The following is a 15,185-nucleotide window of genomic DNA, read 5'->3' as shown; positions in this document are numbered from 1 at the left end:
AAAACTCGTGGATACTGAAAACCAAGATGGCGTCTGAGAGAACCCGGAAGTGGATCCTCATTCAACGCTGACCTCGAACGGTAAGGAGCAAGGTAAGGGGTGCCTTAAGTAGGCTAGGAGTGGATACCAAGCACCTCCCACAAATCCAGGCCAAATTGCCTTAATACATATATATATATATATATATATATATATATATAAAAATATACACATATATAAATTTAACACAGAAAACAAAAGTGGTACATGATCAGTAAAAGGTTGCATGTGTTGGGAGCCTGTCTGTGGTGCTGTATCTTGTTTGAGGCTGATTGTGTTATTGTGTGTGCGTATAGGTGACTGTGGTGTAGTATGTGTGTAAAGGAGTCTATTTGTGGTCTACTATGTGTGGCTAGGGACTGTAGTATGTGTATGTGTTTCCAATCGATGTAAAGTGTGTGCATCTAGGGGCTGTAGACATTGCGTTTGTCTGTCTGTCTAGCGGTTTTAGAGAGAGTGATAAAGCTTGTGTGTGTATTTGTCTATAGGGTGGGTGTAATGTTATTTGAGGGTTGTGTGTATGGGTGCATCTAGGGGCTGCAGTGTGTGTTAATTACAATGTTAGCGATTCTAATATATGTGTCTATGTATAGGAGCTGTAGTTTGTGTTAATTACAATGTTAGGGGCTCTAATGTATGTGTCTATGTATAGGGGCTGTAGTGTGCGTTAATTACAATGTTAGGGGCTCTAATATATGTGTCTATGTATAGGGGCTGTAGTGTGCGTTAATTACAATGTTAGGGGCTCTAATATATGTGTCTATGTATAGGGGCTGTAGTTTGTGCGTACAGTGTAATATATGTTTGTATAGGGTCTGTTGTGTGTTTATGTATAGGTAAAGTTACTAGATCCATCATATTTTGAGGGACACATATAATTTTGTCATATTTATAAAAAACGCATAAAAATGGTTGCCCTGCGGTATGTATAATGCATATTCTGCAGGATATTTGTTGTCTAATTACTTAATCTTATACAACTTCTTCTGAATTCTACCTACTACAGGGCAACCCTTTTCAGGGCCGCCACCAGAAATTTTGGGTCCCCTGACAAAGCACAAGGTCTTGTAATGAATGCAGTGTGTGTGTTAGTGTAATGAATGTAGTGTGTGTGTTAGTGTAATAAATGCAGAGTGTGTGTTAGTGCAGTGAATGCAGTGTGTGTGTTAGTGTAATGAATGCGGAGTGTGTGCGTGTGGTTTCTAGTGTATGCATGTAATGTAATGAAAGTTATCCCCCCCTCCCTGTTTCTTACCTGGTTCAGGGAGGGGGGGGATTCCATCCCTGGTGGTCCGGTGGCATGGTGGGGCCCCCGGCTCTCTGTATTTGCAGAGGGGGCCCAGCGGACTGCAGCTGTACTTTACAGATCTTCTCTTCTTCTCTCTAACTCCCGCGAGACGTGATATGCGCGCCACGCAGAGCGTTGCCATGGTAACCCGTGGCAACGCTCTAACTGCCGCACGTCTCGTAGGAGTTAGAGACAGGGAAGATCTGTAAAGTACAGCTGCACCTGCACTGCACATATATATATAGCGATCATCGCTATATATATGTGCGGAGAGTAATTGTGGGGCCATGGACTGCCAAAGCAGTCCGGACCCCCCAGGACCGCTGGGCCCGTGACAACCATTATGGTTGTCACCCCCTGATGGCGGCCCTGACCCTTTTCATGTGCTGCCCATAAATATGTATACGTGATATGTGTCCCTAAAACATGGTGGATTTAGTAACCCTGTGTATAGGGGCTGTAGTGTGTGTATGTCTAAGGGCTGTAGAGAGTGCCTAGAGGGTGTAGAATATGTATTTGTCTAAAGGGTGTAGTTTGTGTCTGGAAGGTGTGTGTGTGTAGTGTGTGTTTATAATAAGAAAGGTTTTAGTGTGTATACGAGGATACAGTTTGTTTGGATAGGGGCTGTTGTGTGTGTGTGTGTGTGTGTGTCTGTGTATAGGGGGCTTTAGCGTGTATGTACAGAAGTTGTTGTGGGTGTGGGGGCAGAGGGGTCAGGGTGCAAAGGGGAAGAACATTTTAATATTAATTAAAATGAAAAAAAATCTAATTGTAAAAAGAAAAAAAATATTATTTTCTTACCCCCCCCCCCCCCCCACCCCCATTTGTTTCTTCTATTACCTGTGTCTAAGTGAAGGGGGACATCCTGGTGATCCAGTGGACTGGAAGAACCCTGCGTTTGGTGGTACATTGCTTCACACAAGCTCCAGCCTTAGTGAGAGCGTTGCCATGCTAACTCTCTCAGTGAGTGCAGCTTGTGAGAATATACCCCTTGGCCACCAGCCGGAGATGAGATCTGATCTCTGAGCTCCCCATCAGCCCATAAAGGGACTTAAGTAACTGAATGTCAGCCCTGCATCCTTCGATCTCTCTGGTTGGTCTGGGCCCTTGGTCATTACGACACTGAGCATTTGCACTGATTGCCTGATTGTCAGTACAGGCCTTCTTACAGGGTTATTTACTAAACTGAGAATTCAAAGTGAACTTAAAGTAAATTTCAAATTTAAGGCCACAGTAGCCATACTGAATGCGTGTTTCCAGTTCGGCTATTTTGAGCTTAAAATTAAAATTTGAATTCTCAATTTAGTGAATAACTGTCAATGTGTGAATAAAATCAATAATTAGTAGATGTCCCCTAACCATTAATCAGCTTTTTTCCCTTAGTCATCTTTTTTTGGACGCCATGGACAGAATTACGAATTACAAAACAAACAAAATCTAATTTAATGTCTGTTTCATTTGCTTTCTGATTCGTATGTATGTATTATTCCATATTTACTTGGATAAAATAATGTGAATTAGTACCTTTATGGATTTATGTTTGTTTTCTCAGTTTCCCCAGTTGAGATTACTTCTTGGGATTTCTCCTCCTTGCTGGGTTGTTTTGAACGGGAGAGTTTTCTCCAAAAACGATATTATTGCCCACAAAGGTGTAGCAGAACTGAAACCAGTTGTATAATTTATCTTAGTTGCAGTTAGCATTTATCTCTCTCCGTTCTTGCTAGATATTATGAGTTTAAATTTTTCGTTCTGATTTTATGTTTAATTTTGTTCTTTACATTTTAGTTTCCTTGCTCTTATTGTACCACACATTTCCATCAAGTATCCTTCAGAATGCAAGAGAATCAAAGAGTTTTTTTCAGTATTCTATAGAATGCTGTCCACAGAGTTGTCAACCTTACTCATTGTCCCCCGAGTGTATATCTGATATCATGTGCTCAGGTTAAGTATCTGTAGGATGTGGTCATTTTCTCACAAGACCTTTGAGTAAACAAATTAGGAAATTGCATGAAAAAGCTGTAATTTCTGTGTCAATCGGGTAAATACATGCATGTATAAAAATATGCAAAATACACAAAAAGTCAAAAAGTATACTCAACTCAGAATAACATGTTCTGAATGACTTGGCATACACGATTACTGCTACTGGTCTCTAAAGCTTCACTCAGTTTTCAGATTCTAGACTCACTGGTTTGGTTTCCATGTTGTCCTGGTCTTTCTTTATGACATGCTTGTGGTGCAGCTCAACGGGCCTTGGGAGTGCCATATCCAGCTATGTGTCTGTGGATTGCGGTGCAAGAAGCTCCCTGAACGTCTTTCTTTTCACGTTGTTTGTTAGCACTGCATCGGTTTGCAAATTAATGCAATTATACTCCCATCCCTCTACTCCTTTAAGAGTACATGAGCAGCCAAGAGTAGCTTCATTCATGAAAAAAACCCTAAGATAACTTTCAAGTTTATAGAAGCCTCCATTAGTCCCAGGGAGGATTTTATTTTCTCAAGAAAAATGAGTTTCTTCTCTTTGGATATTACTGAAGAATACTTGATTGAGCAATGGATTGCGTGATTCTCTTAAGTGTTTTAATTAAAATAATTTTTTTTTCTAATAATTAATAATAGTAACTGATATGATATATTGCCTGTTACAGAATACAGCTGATAACAGTTTATAATCTTAATACCGTGTCATGAGACCTTTCTTAATCTGCCATGATTCACTAGTTCACATTATATACTTCCTTTACTCAAATATTTACTGATTGCCTGAATATATATGTGACTGATTTACTGATTTTAACTACTTTCCAACCCAGCACTTTTTATTAAGAAAATAATATTTATTTGAAACAAGGAATGTACAGAGAACACTTGGGACAAAAAGCTAAAGGAAGAATAATTACATGTATACGTTTCTGTTTAGATACCTGCAAAATCGTCAACAATTTTTTTCTTTATTTTTTCCTTCTTTCTTTCACTCTTTCTTTCTTTCTTTCGTTCTTTCTTTCCCTTATTTCCTTTCTTTCTCTTCTTTCCTTTCTTTCCCTTTTTTATTTCCTATCTTTCTCTCTTTCTTTCCTTTCCTTACCTTTCTTTTCCTTTCTTTCTTTTCCTTTCTTTCTTCATGCCATCTGCCTGCCATCCAAATATGAACGTATATAATATTGTTAATACAGGAGTGTAACTTACACACCACATATACATGTCATGTCCTGTTACATTCTGCAGATATTCCTGATCATGGTTTCTGGTATCCAGTACTCTTTTCACAATTCTTGTTTAGTTGTTCTTGTTTTTTCTGGTTTTCTATTCTACGTCTGGTTTTCTTTATGCTGGGTTTTGTGGGATCATTCATTTATTCCGTTCCTGGAATTCCCAGTCTCCAGGATTCCTTTATATGTTTGTTTTTTGTTGCCACGCCCGGTCGCACGCCCTTTGCCATTTATCCTTTTTTTTTTTTTTCGTTTCAGTGTGTTCCTGCTAGCAGTGGTCTCATTCCTCTGCTCCTTTCCTTGCAGGTAAGTACTGTGTGTGTTTTATTGTTGTACTTTTAGTCATGCATATCTAGGCAGTTAGGACCCACCGTAATTGGAGTACTTTGGCACAGTGGTGGGCTGCATACATCTTGGCCATTTATGTATGTCTAAATTTCCAATGTTTATTACATATATAGTACTTGGTTATTTTTCCTCTTGTTTTACCTCGTATTTCTTGTCTTATTTTATTTTGTCTTGTATTCCCAGTTCATGTACAGTCCTGTCCTGTTCTTCTTTCCCTCATGTTTTGTGTACATGTTCTGCTTTCTGTCCTGCTCCGGTTCTGGGTTCTTCTAGTCTTGTCTTGTTATCTTGTTTGGTGCCTTTTCTAGTCTTGTCTTGTTTCTAGTACTGGACACATATCTGCATAATATCAAGCTCCTAGGATCCGCAGAAGCTGCATCAGGGCCCAGGTATGTGGCCACACAAACCTTGGTGCTGCACCAGACCCTGATTGTTCATTCCCACACTGTAACTCCTACCATCTTCAGGCATACAGTGGTCCCGGTCTCTTGACCGCCTCCTGTGACAATACAATGGGCAGAGGTGGGGACACAGATGCCTTGGGTACCCCCAGCTTCAAAATGATTTGACTCCAAAGTGAGGTATGGTATCCACAGACCGCAGCCAATTAGCACCCAAACCACTACACAGCATGTTGTGGTTATGGTGCTTAAATCACCCCTTTAAGAATAGGATGTCATGTCTTACTGGTATTTTTGCTAAAACATTTTTGTTGTTGTTGGTTCAATAAAGTTAAGATAGATACATACATATATAGATTGATTTGAAGCTTGATGTACTGTTGGTATATCATTATATCATTTTCTCTTTTTAATTACATATAATTTAAATATTTCTTAGCTGGAACATTAGTTGCTTCTATCAAATATTGCCTTAATCTGAGTACGCTGATTTACGATCTTCAGCAATCTGTACCAATGTGACTCACTTTGTTACAAGAAAAGAGATTTTTGATTGTACAAGCTAATTCTCTGTATCGAAGGCCGTACACTAATGGAGTGAGAGCTCGCGGCATCATCATTACCATGCTGTTGTTAAAAGCCGACATCCACATTCTTGCATCTATTCCAATCATATTGTTTTTAAACATCATGATTTCCGCAGACAGAACACAAGCAGGTATAATGTATAAGCAGAGGAGGACAGAGTGCATCATTAATGTAAGTTTGGCTCGAGAAAATCGATTCACCCAAATTCCTGACTGTTTGGTAATGTTGTATAGCTTTATGTAAAAATAGATGATCATGATAGAGCAAAGAAACAAAAAAAATAACGAAAGGGCACAAACTACAGTGACTAAATAGTTTTTCTTCTCGTCATTTCCATAATATAACATGAGACACATATCTTGTCTTTCTAATGGGTTCCCATCAAATGTCTGACTTAGTAAAAATATAGCTAGGGGGAAAACGGATGAAAAAATCCAGATTCCCAATAACACCTTCTTTATTCTTGAAAGAGACAGAAGTGCGTGGTAATGCAGAGGAAAACAAATAGCGATGTACGTGTCGATCACCATCATTGTAACTGTCAAAACGCAGCTAGTGTAGGCAGCAAACGTAAAGACAATCAGCGTGAAGCATATGATCCGGTGCATATACCAACCAATGGTGTTGCACGTAGAAATGATGGTATTAAATAAGAGAAAGATGAGATCAGAGATCATCACGTTTGCCAGAAGCTGATACCTTGTCTCTTTCCTCAACTTGCTATTCATTAGAATGATAAACAGAATTAGTGGATTCATTAACAAGGTGACAATGCTGCAGAATGCCGAAGGAATCAGAAAAATCCAAAGTTCCAAATTAGGTCGAGGGGTGCAGTCTATGCTTTCATCCAATGTGTCATTACATGAAGATATAGGAAATGTGGAATTTGACAACAGATCAGGCAGGCTTGATGTCCAGTTGATGTAGTCTATATCCATCTTTATTTGCGTGATCAATGTCCCATTCCTACATAAGTATATACCATGTAAGAAAGTCTCTGTCGGATTCTGGTACACGTAGCATTGTCAATCTTTGCTTGCACGAATGAAATTCTGTAGAGATAACAGAGATGTCAGTTATACCAGTAGTTTGATGATTTTTAAGATCATGTATTTCTTTTCACTAATGGCTGGAACGCATTCAAATGTTTCTTTAAAAGAAAAACTCTTGGCACCATAACCACTCAATCGCAATGAAATGGTTATGGTTATGTCTGTAGTCCCCTGGCACAGTCATACCTTCAAGTATTATTCAACTTTTCTCAATGAACAAACATATCCTGGGGCTGGCCTGCTGCCTCTCCTCCCGTGCTCAGGATAATGCAGTAGCACTAGCTTGAGCATTGAGAGGGCAGCAGAGATTTGCTAAACTGTAGTGAAGTGGTTATAGTGGCAGGAGTGTTCCTTTGAAGGGACACTATGGGCACTGCAACTTCATCATATTGAAGTGGTTATTGTGTCAGTTGTCCTTTGGTGTCCTTACATTCAGCATTCACACATTTTTAATGTTTTAATGCTAAACAAGAGTTACTGGCTTCCCATCCCATCTGAGCTGCTTGGGCTAATCAGGAAGCATTAACCAACCAGTACAAGGTAATTGTGATTGGCTAAAAGTGTCAACTGACCACTTTAAGCCTATCACAGCACCCATTACTGGGATGAATTGGTATGGTTAGAATGAAGTGTGTACTCTATGCCTTAGCCATACCTCTAGTAGGTATTGGAAAATACATTGAAAATGGTCTAACACTAAATGGAACAACTACAGGAAACTCCAGGGATGAGAAGAAATGGTTACAGTACAGTGTCCCTTTAATCCATATCTTATATAAATTGCACCTTTTTGGTCTTATTTTCATTGATTTATATAGGGGTGCGTATAATTAAATGTAAGACTTATTGACTTATACTCCATGGGGTATTATTTCTTCCATGTCACTGTAGTACTTCTAAATTTGTATTCTGCATTCAATGTTTACATTTAATAAAGGTCAGTGCCTAGAAAGCCATTTTATTGGAGCAATTGTTTGCAGATAGATAGAAAGACAGCTAGATAAATAGAAAGACAGGTATATATATATATAGATAGACAGACAGACAGATAGACAGACAGACATACAGGTAGATAGACAGACAGACAGGTAGATAGATAGATAGATAGATAGACAGACAGACAGGTAGATAGATAGACAGACAGACAGGTAGATAGATAGACAGACAGACAGACAGACAGGTAGATAGATAGACAGACAGACAGGTAGATAGATGATAGATAGACAGACAGACAGGTAGATAGATAGATAGACAGACAGACAGGTAGATAGATGATAGATAGATAGACAGACAGACAGACAGACAGACAGAGAGGTAGATAGATAGATAGACAGACAGACGGGTAGATAGATGATAGATAGATGATAGATAGATAGATAGATAGATAGACTCTGGGATCATTATTTAAAGATGATTTCTCAACTTTCTGTGTCCAAGAAGGACTTTTCAAAGTCCAACTTAATATGTCTCATGACTGATTAACAAACAAACTTACATTTCAGATATGTTAAAAATGTTAATATATATTTTCATTATCTTTAAATTGCTGTGAAAAGGCAGTTATGATGGGCCAAGTTAAACTTTTAGAATTGAGTTGCATTGGAAGCCAAGTATCTGCTTAACTTGCAGAGAAACATTTAAGGCTTGGCACCCAGCCTTCCAACATTAGTGTTACATGTACAAATGAAAAAGAGTTTAAACATAACTGATTTATTTTACAATTCGGCTAAATTGATGACCTCATCCAAAGTGATGGAGGGGCAGCAAGAAGAGCACCGCGCAGTGGGCTGAAAATGAAGTAATATCTTTTATACCCTCAGACGGTGGGAGGGACACTTAGGTAGCAAGGCGCTATAGCATTAGGAATACACTGCTATTGTTTTTGTTTAAGTATCGCAAGATCAGGGGTCTGAAAATGTTAAGCTACAACTGCCTTGATGCTACATCAGTTTTTACACCATGAAAACTAGCTCAGAATCACGGAAACCGAAATCCATCAACAGCAGGAGAGACACATAAATCCGTGTCTGTAAAACAGCTAGACAAACCAATACAGAAACATACAGGGTTATTTACTAAAGTAAGATTTTAAAGTGAATTTAAAATTTAAGGTCAAAATAGCCAAACTGGAAAACTTCTACAAGCCAGCTCTGCCTTCAGTTCAGCTGCTCGGGCCTTGAATTTGACATTCACTTTCTATTCACTTTGAATTCTCACTTTAGTGAATAATGAACACTCATGGTTTTAAAGGGAAAACAATAGGCAATTGAGCCATTTAGTCTCTCTAATGCTTTTCTAACAGCACAGGATTTATTATTTATTTATTATAAAATGCTGAATGGCATCCAAATGTTGCTGTTAGAAGTGAAAATGTGATATATCTATTCAGCTATTTCCACATGGCACTTTTGGTTATTTAAACAGTATTTTAATTTATTTTCAGTTAGCTGTTAAAATCATAAAAATTATTGAATCATAATACAGAATTTTTTTTCCATACTTACTGTAATTTTCCTTTCCTGGCTATTATTTATGGCAGCATCACTTATGGGTTAGCTCCGCCCCCAACATGAACAGGACAGGAAACAATTAACTAATTAGAACCAGACTGGAGGTATAAAAGGTCCCTCCTCCCTCTACTCTACAGTCTAGTTTAAAAGCTATAAAACAAAACAAGGGAGGGTTGCTGATGCTGCCATGAAAAATAGCCAAGAAAAGAAAATGACGGTAAGTATGGAAAAATGTTTCTGTATCCCTGGCTAATCATGGCAGCATCACTTATGGGTAATACCCAAACTAAGACCAATGGGAGGGAGAAAAAAACAGATTTTTTTCTGCAACATTATTTTATTCATGAGAATTAACTGAGGATAAAACTCCTCTCCCGAAGGAAGTAGATGAAGAAGCTACATCCAGTTTGTAGTATTTGATGAAGGTCATAGGAGAAGACCAGGTGGTCATCAGATGAAACCTCTGCCCAAGTAGCCCAGGAGGTAGCCAGTGCTCTAGTCGAATGAGTCTTTATTTTTTCTGGAGGAGATAGATTTTTAACACGATAAGCCTTTTTTTATGGTGTTTGAGATCCAACGCCTCAAAGTAGCGGTAGAAGCAGCCTAACCTATTCTGTAGCCAGTTGGAAGAATGAATAAATGTTGTGACTTCCGAAACTGATTAGTGACCTCCGGATATTTCATCAGACATTCTTTAACCTCCAATTGATGGAGCTTAAATTCTTCAGAGGAGGAAGGGTTTGGATAAAAGGATGGCACGACAACTTCCTGTGAAATGTGAAATTGTGAAACCACCATAGGTAGGAATTCTATTCTAGGTCTTAAGATAATTCTGTCAGGGTACCTGAGGCATCTACCTCTAAGGGAGGTAGAGACTTGGTGGTGTATCCGTCCAGGCGAGCTGTCCTCTCCGTTCCTCGCGGTTCATCCAGTCACTTAAACACCGGCCGCGAGGAATCCACGTCCTTTTCTAGCAGGACGCTCAATACGTGACGTCATGACGCTAGCACGAGCTATCTGTCACTCAAGTGTCCGATATCCAATCGGTACTTTTCAGAGGCGTGATTTCCATCCAGAACCAGGGTATTTAAGCTTACTCCTTACTTCAGCTCATTGCCCTGTCGTGGTTCTAGCTTGTCTAGTCACTCAGTGCTCTGGTATTCTAGTTTGCTCTTTTGGTTTTGACTCGGCTCGTTGTACTACCCTGTTTCTCTGTTATCCCTTGACCCGGCTTGTCTCTCGCTTATCTGTCTTCTCGTTCCCTCGACCTCGGCTTGTCTCTGACTATTCTTTACTCTCGGTACGTTAGTCCGGCCATTCTAAGGCCCGGTATACGTACCTTTCCACTCTTTGTACTCTGCGTGTTGGATCCCTGTCCCGATCCTGACAAATTCTATCATTGAAGACCTGGATATGATTTTCATCACTAGATAAGGCTTGGATCTCAGACATTCTTTTAGCCATGGTAATCGTCACTAAGATCAATGTCTTATATGTCAGAAGATTAATACCCAACTCATCCAGGAGCAAAGGGGGTGTTTGACAGAACATCCAGCACCTGAGGTAGATCCCAGGGAGGAGCATAATTTCTGGATGGAGGTCTTATGCGTATAGCTGCCCTGAAGAACCTCGCTATCAGAGGATCTGATGCCCATGAGGTGTTACACAATGCAGATTTTGCTGATGACTGTACTTTTAATGTGCTTAGGCTTAAACCCTTCTCCAGATCTGCATGTAAGAATTTCAGAACATCAATATTAGTAGGATGCAGGAAGTTTATGGAGTTTTGTTCTGACCATAACCAAAAATGATCACATATTCTGTGATAACAGGCTGAAGTGGATCCTTTTCTGGATTTCAAAAAAGTGTTTCAGCCACAGAATCAGGTAATCCTTGCTCTGAGAGTCTCTGCTTCTCAAGATCCAAGCCCCCAATTTCAACTGGTTAAGATTGTGATGAACTGCTGGACCTTGGATCAAAATATCTGGTCTCTGAGGAAGTGGCAATGGAGGACTCAAGCTTATTCTGTTCAGGATAGGGAACCAAGGTCTCCTTGGCCAAGTTTGAATTATTATTATAAACATCTTCCCGTCTTTCCAAACTTTCCTCAATAATTGGTGAATCATAGGCAGGGGAGGGAATGCATAACCCAGATCAAAGTCCCGGGGACGGAAAAAGGCATCTTGTCCTGCTGATCGATAGTCCGCTTGTCCCGAAAAATACTTTGGGACTTGAGCGTTTCTGTTCGAAGCCATTAAGTCGTCTGAGGCGTGCTTCACCTTAATGATATCATTTAAAATACTTCTGAATGCAATTTCCATTCTCCCGCTAGGATCATAGTTCTGCTCAGATAGTCTGCCAAAACATTCTCCTGTCCTGGGAGGTAGACTGCTCTCAGACCCTGTATCTTGTCTTGAGCAAATTCCATAAGTGGAACTATTTCTAATAAGAACGCTTTGCTTCGGGTTCCACCTTGTCGATTTATATAGGACGCCACAGCTCTGTTGTCCGTTTGAATTCTTACCCAATAATTCTCTAGGCACTTCTGAAATCCCAAAAGGGCATAGTAAATCGCTCTTAGTTCTTTTAGATTTGAATGCATCTTTCTCTCTTCTGAAGTCTATGTACCCTGTATCCATTTCTCTTCTAAATGTGCACCCATCCTTGGAGACTTGCATCTATGGTAGCTGTCTTCCAGGGGGGTTCCTCCAATGGAAAGCCCAGAGATTTTTGTTTCATTTTTGTCCACCAAGATAGGTTGTCTAATGTTTTCTGAGTGAGAAGAATTCTCTGATCCCAGTTGCACTCTTTTTTTTGAAGTTTTGTAAGAACTTCATTTGAATTGGACGCATATTCCACTGTGCCAATTTGACTAATCCTATGTGAGAGAAATTCCCTTGGCGTTATGTGTACTTTAAAGTAAAGATTTGTTTTCTTGGAGAATCCTCCCGTGGTTTTCTCGGGCTGAAAGAGGCCAATATAATAATATATATTGGGCCCATAGAGGCACTCTTTTACCCCCTGAATATATATTTTATTATTGAGGCTCACCTTGTCTTCTAGATAAAGATCTTGATGCAGAGTGAGAAGCCATCAATTAATAGAACACAAAGAATAATTATAGGAATTATAAATCCTTAAGAGATGAAAAAGGGGTTAAATTTTTTTTTTAAGATTGTAATTTTACCTTATTAGATAAATTTACTCTCTAGGACAGCCTTCCAGCAAGCTATACAGGTTCCAATCACTGTAGTGTCACTGTATACCGAAAATGAACTGTGCCTTTAACCCCTTAAGGACACATGACATGTGTGACATGTCATGATTCCCTTTTATTCCAGAAGTTTGGTCCTTAAGGGGTTAAAGTTCCCGGGAATGTAAAAAGGACTCAGCGGCTCACGCATGCGCAAACAGATATCCTGGATGCCGACGCTACTTCGCATGCTCCACCTTCCGAGAAAGAGACTGGGAAAGCCGTCGAAAACACTAATTTTGGCTCAGAGAGAGGCAGAAGCAGCATGCAGCTTGATACACATGGAAAGCCCAAGGAATCAGGTACATAAACAGACTAAGTAAATTAAAATACTTATCCAGGTTTTTCCCAATTCTCTGCTCCAGGATCAGAGGGGGTTATTTCATGCATACAAGGTGAATTTTTAAGGTAGCTCCAACCCAACATTAATTGTAAATATTTGCAGCCAATATTATAGGATTCCAATGACATGGTACATATACTAATATGTACCTAACTCAGTTAGTCCTGCTCCTGCAAGCTGATTACTGAGTTCTTCAGATGAAGAGAGGCTGAACTTCATCTGGTAAGCCCATGGTACACATGGGAAGGTGGTCTCAAAAAAATTGTCTTAGGAGACAAATTCCTGTTTGTCCTGTTAAGGACAGAAATAAAGACTGTGGGGTAGAGGGAGGAGGGACATTTCATGCCTACAGTCTTGTTCTAATTAGTTAATTGTTTCCTGTCCTGTTCCTGTTGTGGGCGGGGCTAACCCATAAGTGATGCTGCCATGATTAGCCAGGAATGTGTATTTGTTAATTTGTTATACCAAAGAAACCAAACTGAATCTACATAGCAACAGAATCTTCGTAATTTAACAAATTACATATCTGGATGCAAACCGGGGGGATTTAAGCCAGGGCCAGCGCGTCCTATAGGTGACTTGGGCAGTCGCCTAGGGTGCACCGGCCCGGCGGCACATGTTTAGAGTGACCCGGCATGATGGAAGCATACAGCGCTCCCTCCTGCCAGTCACTCAGTGTAGCGTGGCCGGGCGGAGCGGACCACGGTACAGGAGCTTCCTGTACCCGGCCGGACTGAAAGGAAGTGCTCTCTCAGTGAGCACTTCCTGTCAGTCCAGCAGGGTTCAGGAAAGAGAAGCTCCTGTACCACGGCCCCCGGCCACACTACACAGAGGTAGGAGGCACAATAGGGAAGGGGTGGGAGTGACCACTAAGGGACACTGGGGGGGGGAATCACTAAGGGACACTGGGGAGGGGGGAAGAGAGACCACTAAGGGGCACTGGGGGGACAACAGACCACAAAGGGACACTGGGGGGGAGGGAGAGGAGGAGAGACCACTAAGGGACACTGGGGGGGAGTAGAGACCACTATGGGACACTGGGGGGGAGTGGAAAGACTACTAAGGGAAAGATGGGGGGGGGAGAGAGACCACTAAGGGAAAGATTGGGAGGAAGGAGAGACTACTAAGCGAAAGATGGGGGGGACGAGAGACCACTATGGGACACTAGGGGGGGAGGAGAGACCAGTAAGGGATACTGGGGGGAGGGAGAGAAAACTCAGGGAAAGATGGGGTAGGGAGAGCACTAAGGGACAGGAGGGGACAACACTAAGGAACAGGAGGGGAGGGTAGAACACTAAGGGACAGAAGGGGAGGGGAGAGTTTTATGGGCCAGGATGGAAGATCTCTAAGGGATATGGTGAGAAGTGGAGTTGAGACCACTAAGGGACGGGGGAAGTGGAAGAAATCATTAAGGAATGGGGGGATTGTAAAACATACATAAAGGCTGAGGAAGGGCTGAAATAGAACCACAGAAGGTTCTGGTAGGGACAGAGACACACAGAGGGGCTCAGGAGAGAGACACACAGAGTCGCTTGTGATGGATACACACAGAGGGACCTGGGGGGGGGGGGGGGGGAGAGACTCACCAAGGAGCTGGGAAGAGTAAGTCACAAAGGGGCCTGGGGGAGTAAGACAAACAAAGGGGTTGGGAGGATGTAGTAGACATAGAAAGAGGGGGAAAAATAGACATACAAGGGGTTTGTAAGATATACACTAAAGGGGAGTGTAAGACTCAAAACTTAAAGAGAAAATATACAAAATAAATGATATTAACAAAATAAATATAATAACAAAAATTAAAAAGCTACTCCCCTTTCAGCCCCTTTCTACCCCACAAACCCTCTCTTTCACACTACACACATACACAAAAACACAAATGCACAGAATGCATCCCTACTCACACACACACACACACACTAAAACATGCAATGCATCCTACACTCTTACAGAAACACACCATTGCATACCTCACAAACATACAATGCATACCTCACAAACACACACACAATGCAGCCCATGCACACATACACACTCTAGTCACCAGAACCATCTGCAGCTTGACGTAGTGGTTCTGGTGTCTATAGCCTGTGCCTGCAGGCTTTTTAATGTAAACACACTGACTTTTCAGAGAAAAAACATTGTGTGCAGCACTGG

The 15,185-nt window shown here is 40.8% G+C and overlaps 1 protein-coding gene across 1 annotated transcript; it reads right to left on the bottom strand.

The window, feature by feature from the left end:
- Nucleotides 1–5,785: 5,785 nt before the first annotated feature.
- LOC134586168 (probable G-protein coupled receptor 148) lies at nt 5,786–6,811 on the bottom strand. The gene has a single exon (XM_063441671.1). It carries the CDS (start codon nt 6,809–6,811, stop codon nt 5,786–5,788), a length of 1,026 nt encoding a protein of 341 aa, XP_063297741.1.
- Between the last annotated feature and the right edge of the window lie 8,374 nt (nt 6,812–15,185).

The sequence above is a fragment of the Pelobates fuscus genome, chromosome 2 (assembly GCF_036172605.1).
Source record: "Pelobates fuscus isolate aPelFus1 chromosome 2, aPelFus1.pri, whole genome shotgun sequence".
Lineage (NCBI taxonomy): Eukaryota > Metazoa > Chordata > Amphibia > Anura > Pelobatidae > Pelobates > Pelobates fuscus.
Note: the sequence above shows the minus strand (reverse complement) of the source record. Positions and strands in the feature narration are given on the sequence as shown.

What these genes read in the sequence shown, in the direction of transcription:
- LOC134586168 (XM_063441671.1), bottom strand. Translation starts at nt 6,811, where the DNA reads ATGGATATAGACTACATCAACTGGACATCAAGCCTGCCTGATCTGTTG.